Source organism: Cebus imitator, unplaced genomic scaffold (assembly GCF_001604975.1).
Source record: "Cebus imitator isolate Cc_AM_T3 unplaced genomic scaffold, Cebus_imitator-1.0 Scaffold491, whole genome shotgun sequence".
Lineage (NCBI taxonomy): Eukaryota > Metazoa > Chordata > Mammalia > Primates > Cebidae > Cebus > Cebus imitator.
The window spans coordinates 1,356,651-1,361,238 of NW_016107806.1; the positions used below are offsets into that span (position 1 = coordinate 1,356,651).

At 42.5% G+C, this 4,588-nt stretch overlaps 1 protein-coding gene across 37 annotated transcripts in view; it reads left to right on the plus strand.

The window, feature by feature from the left end:
- Window positions 1-4,588, plus strand: part of UBAP2L (ubiquitin associated protein 2 like) — a 59,753-nt gene that overhangs the window by 16,946 nt on the left and 38,219 nt on the right. For 20 of the 37 annotated variants that reach the window (XM_017513384.1, XM_037733043.1, XM_037733057.1 and 17 more), the window contains exons 5-6: window positions 3,650-3,818; window positions 4,242-4,337. In XM_017513384.1, coding sequence (XP_017368873.1) covers window positions 3,650-3,818; window positions 4,242-4,337 — 265 coding nt within the window. Of the gene's footprint in view, window positions 1-3,649; window positions 3,852-4,241; window positions 4,338-4,588 lie in introns of all 37 variants that reach the window. The other 17 variants (XM_017513376.2, XM_037733038.1, XM_037733048.1 and 14 more) reach the window with 1 other exon arrangement.

Here is a 4,588-nt window from a genome sequence, read left to right on the forward strand (position 1 = left end):
CACTACACTTTATTTAGCCTGGGTGACCACAGTGAGACTCCATCTCAAAAATCAAATATAAAATTTACCATTTTAGCCTTTTTTTTTTTTTTTTTTAAGGCAGTGTCTTGTAGTCCCAAAGTGCTGGGTTTACAGGTGTTATCATGTTAGCCACCACATCTGGCTTCACGTAGTCTTCCACCTGTTATAATTTTAAATTTAGTTTTTTTTTTTGAAGTTAAAAAACTTTGTGGACTAGATGTGGTTATGCCTGTAATCCTAGCACTTTGGAAGGCTGAGGAGGGAAGATTGCTTAAGGCCAAGTGTTCCAGAGCAGCCTGGCGATATGGTGAGATCCTGCTGTCTCAAAAAAAATAATAATAATTTGCTGGCTGTGGTGGCATGTGCCTGTGGTCTTAGCTACTTAGGAGGGTGGGGCAACAGGATCACTTGAGGGCCCAGGAGCTGGAGGCTGCAGTGTGCCATGATCACACCACAGCACTCCAGCCTGGGCTATCAAGTGAGACCTCGTCTCTTAAAAAACTTTATTATGATAAGATATATTATATTATACTTATTGATTTAAAAATCATTCATAATGAGTGTGGCCATTACTACTGTTTATTTCCAGAACTTGTTCATCATCTCAAACAGAAATTCTGTACCCATTAAATAATAAATCCCCATTCTTCCCTGTTCCCAACTCCTAAGTAACTTCTTCTATTTTTCTTTTTTTTTATGCAAATCTCAGAACTGTCTGAGACTGTTCTGTTTTCTTTTTCACTTTTTTTTTTTTTTTTGAGACAGGGTCTCATTCTGTTTCCCAGGCTGGAGTGCAGTGGCGTGATCGTGACTCACTGCGGCCTCTGCCTCCTGGGCTCAAGCAGTCCTACCATCTCGGCCTCCCAAGTAGCTGGGACCACAGGCGTGTGCCACCTGGCTAATTTTGGTATGGTTAGTAGAGATAGGGTTTTGCCATGTTGCCTAGGGTGGTGTCAAACTCCTGGCCTTAAGTGATCCACCTGCCTTGGCCTTGAAAAGTGCTGGGATTACAGGTATGAGGCACCATCCCTGGCCCTGTTTTCTATTTCTATGAATTTGCCTGTTTTAGATGTCTTATAAAAGTGAAATCATACAGTATTTGACCTTTTGTGTCTGACTTATTTCACTTAGCATAATGTTTTAAGGTTCATCCATATTGTGGCATGGGTCAGAATTTCCTTCCTTTTTAAGTTTGAGTAATATTCCATTGTAGATATATGTGGCATTTTGTTTACTCATCAGTGGACATTTGAAATTATCTGAAAGTTGTAGACTTAATACTTGATTCCTTAAGTTCTTCAACATGCTTCTCTTAAAGGAGGATACTCTTTTCTTTTTTTTTTTTTTTTTTTTCAATCCTGATAAAGTTATTAACAAATTTATATTATCTGATACTCAGCCTGTATTCTGAAAGTGATTAGATACTAGGTAGTTGTTACTGAGCACTAGGGCCATGATTGAGTTTGATGGTAAGATAATAAAGATGAGTCTGGGCTTAGTGGCTTACGCCTGTAATCCTAGCACTTTTGGGAGGCCAAGGTAGGTGGATCCTGATCAAGAGATCGAGACCATCCTGGCCAACATGGTAAAACCCCATCTCTACTAAAAATAGAAAAATTAGCTGGGCGTGGTGGCACATACCTATTGTCACAGGAGGCTGAGGCAGGAGAATTGCTTGAACCTGGAGGTTGCAGTGAGCCAAGATTGAGCCACTGCACTCCAGTGTGACAAGACTTCACCTCAAAAAAAAAAAAAAAAAGATAGTGTTGGTGTTTGTTCTGGAAGTTTCGTTTGTACAGGTTTTCTGCAAAAAATGTGTAAACCAAGGTGTGTAGTTTTTTTAAAAACTGTTTACAGTGCTCATTTTCCTGAGGAAGAGTCTTTTGCAAGGGTGTTTGGCTTATTTTCCTTACTATAGACTTTCCCTCTTGCAATTAGAAATGTATCATAGATACACATTTTCACGGGGGAAAGTTAAATTGGCTGATGCCAGTTTAGGAAATATAGGGAGAACACTGCAAGTAAGACCTGATGGAGGGCTTCCTATAATCAGTGTCTCTTGGGGTCAGGGCTGTGACTGTTTGATCTTCTTTTATTTTTGTTTTTATGTACTTTTTGTGACAGGGTCTTACTGTGTCATCTAGACTGAGTACAGTTACATTATCATGGCCCACTGTAGCCTCAACCTCCTGGGCTTAAGTGATCATTCTGCCTCAGCCTTCAAGCAGTTGGGATGACAGGAGTGTACCACCACACTTGGCTAATTTTTAAATTTTTAGTAGAGACCAGAGTCTTACTTTGTTGCCTAGGCTGGTCTTGAACTCCTGGCCTCAAGCGATCCTCCTGCCTTGACCTCCCAAAGTGCTGAGGTTACAGGTGTGAGCCACCACACCCAGCCTGATCTCTCTTTCTTTTGGAGATGGAGGCTCCCTCAGTTGCCCAGGCTGGAGTGCAGTGGTGTGATCTCTGCTCACTGCAACCTCCACCTCCCGGCTTCAAGCAGTTCTCCTGCCCCAGCCTCCTGTGTAGCTGGGATTACAGGTGCGTGCCCCCACGCCCAGCTAATTTTTGTATTTTTAGTAGAGACGGGGTTTCACCATGTTGGTCAGGCTGGTCTCAAACCCCTGACCTCGTGATCTACCTGCCTTGGCCTCCCAGAGTGCTGGTATTACAGGTGTGAGCCACCCAGCCTGATGTTTTTAAATGAAATTGCTGTGTGTTTGTGTGTGTCTGTAGGTAGGTAGATATAGTTATTTTCCTCATAAATTTATGGATGAAATTAGAGAATATGCCCAAGAGTAGAATGCTGCTCATTCATTCTGAATTCATAGGTAACTTTTAGAAACATTGTTTTCTTTTTTGCTTTATTTGATATGAGTGATGCTATAAAAAGTTGAGGGCCATTGACTCCAAATGGAATTAGTTTTTTTTTTTTAGCCCAGGAAATAACACTTGAAAGATAGGGCCCAATTGATAGGTCCTTCGACTAATATGCTAAGTGCCTGAATTAGATAGAGGTCTTCGTAATCCTCTTGGAAGTGATCCCTGCAATCTGTTACCTATAAGTACCTTCCCTACAAAAAAGAGTTTACGGCCGGGCACAGTGGCTCACGTCTGTAATCCCAGCACTTTGGGTGCAGTGGCTCACATCTGTAACCCCAGCACTTTGAGAGGCTGAGGTGGGCGGATCACCTGTGGTCAGGAGTTAGAGACCAGCCTGACCAACATGGTGAAACCCTGTCTCTACTAAAAATACAAAAATTAACTGGGCATGGTGTCGCATACCTGAAATCCCAGTAGTCAAGAGAGTCAAGCAGAGAATTGCTTGAACCTGGGAGGTGGAGGTTGCAGTAAGCCAAGATCATGCCACTGTACTCGAGGCTGCGTGACAGAGCGAGACTCCGTCTCCAAAAAAAAAAAAAACCCAATAAAAAACCAAAAAGGACTTCACTTTTGGTAGTATAATGTATAAAATATTTAAACAGAAGTAAAAGTAAACTAATGGTAGTGTCTTAGACATGGATGCTGAGAGAAGAATGGTTAAGTCAATCACTTGTCCCAGCTTTCATCTCTGGTGTCCTGATAGCAGTTCATATTGATTAGATATGAATGCTCTACCCTTTTATAGCATTCCTGGGAGATGGTCGGGAAGAAGAAGGGAGTCTCAGGCCAGAAGGATGGTGGCCAGACGGAATCCAACGAGGAAGGCAAAGAAAATCGAGACCGGGACAGAGACTATAGTCGGCGACGTGGTGGGCCACCAAGACGGGGAAGAGGTGCCAGCCGTGGACGAGAGTGTATGCATGGGGCTTTATCAAAACCAGCTGTGGGTCAGTAATGTCTAGACTCTAGGGATGTGCCAGGGCCCTGCTAGGCAGGACCCAGGAACCATTATATTACCCTTTTGCTTTTCTTGCCATCATCTCTTTTGAGACCTTGACATCTCTTGCATGTAGCCTTTTCTACCAGCAGCCACCATTCTGGCATGAGATTACCCTGTAGTCATTTGTAAAGTTAAATTTGGCTTACAGCTCTCCATTAAGGCACATTACCATTCCACGAGTAACATGTTACCATTCTTCCAGCTCATTTTCTCTTGTTTTTTTGTATTGTCAATACCATATTACATACCACTTATGGATTTATATATATACTACTGATTGTGCTCTGGCCATCTGTTGTTTTTTTTTTTTTTTTTTTAATTTTTATTTTTATTTCAGTTCGAGGTCAGGAAAATGGATTGGATGGCACCAAGAGTGGAGGGCCTTCTGGAAGAGGAACGGAAAGAGGCAGAAGGGGCCGTGGCCGAGGCAGAGGTGATCAGTTTGCTGGGGGATGGATATTGGGAGCAGGTTACTCTTTCATTCATTAGGGGTCTACTTTACTTTTTTTTAGAGGTAGTCTCACTGTCACCCAGGCTGGAGTGCAGTGGCACAATCATAGCTCACTGCAGCCTCAAGATTCCTAGGCTCAAGTGATCTTCCTGCCTGACCCGCTGTAGCAGATAAGACTACAGGTGGCCACCACTACACCTGGCTAATTTTTTTTTTTTTTTTTTTTTTTTTTT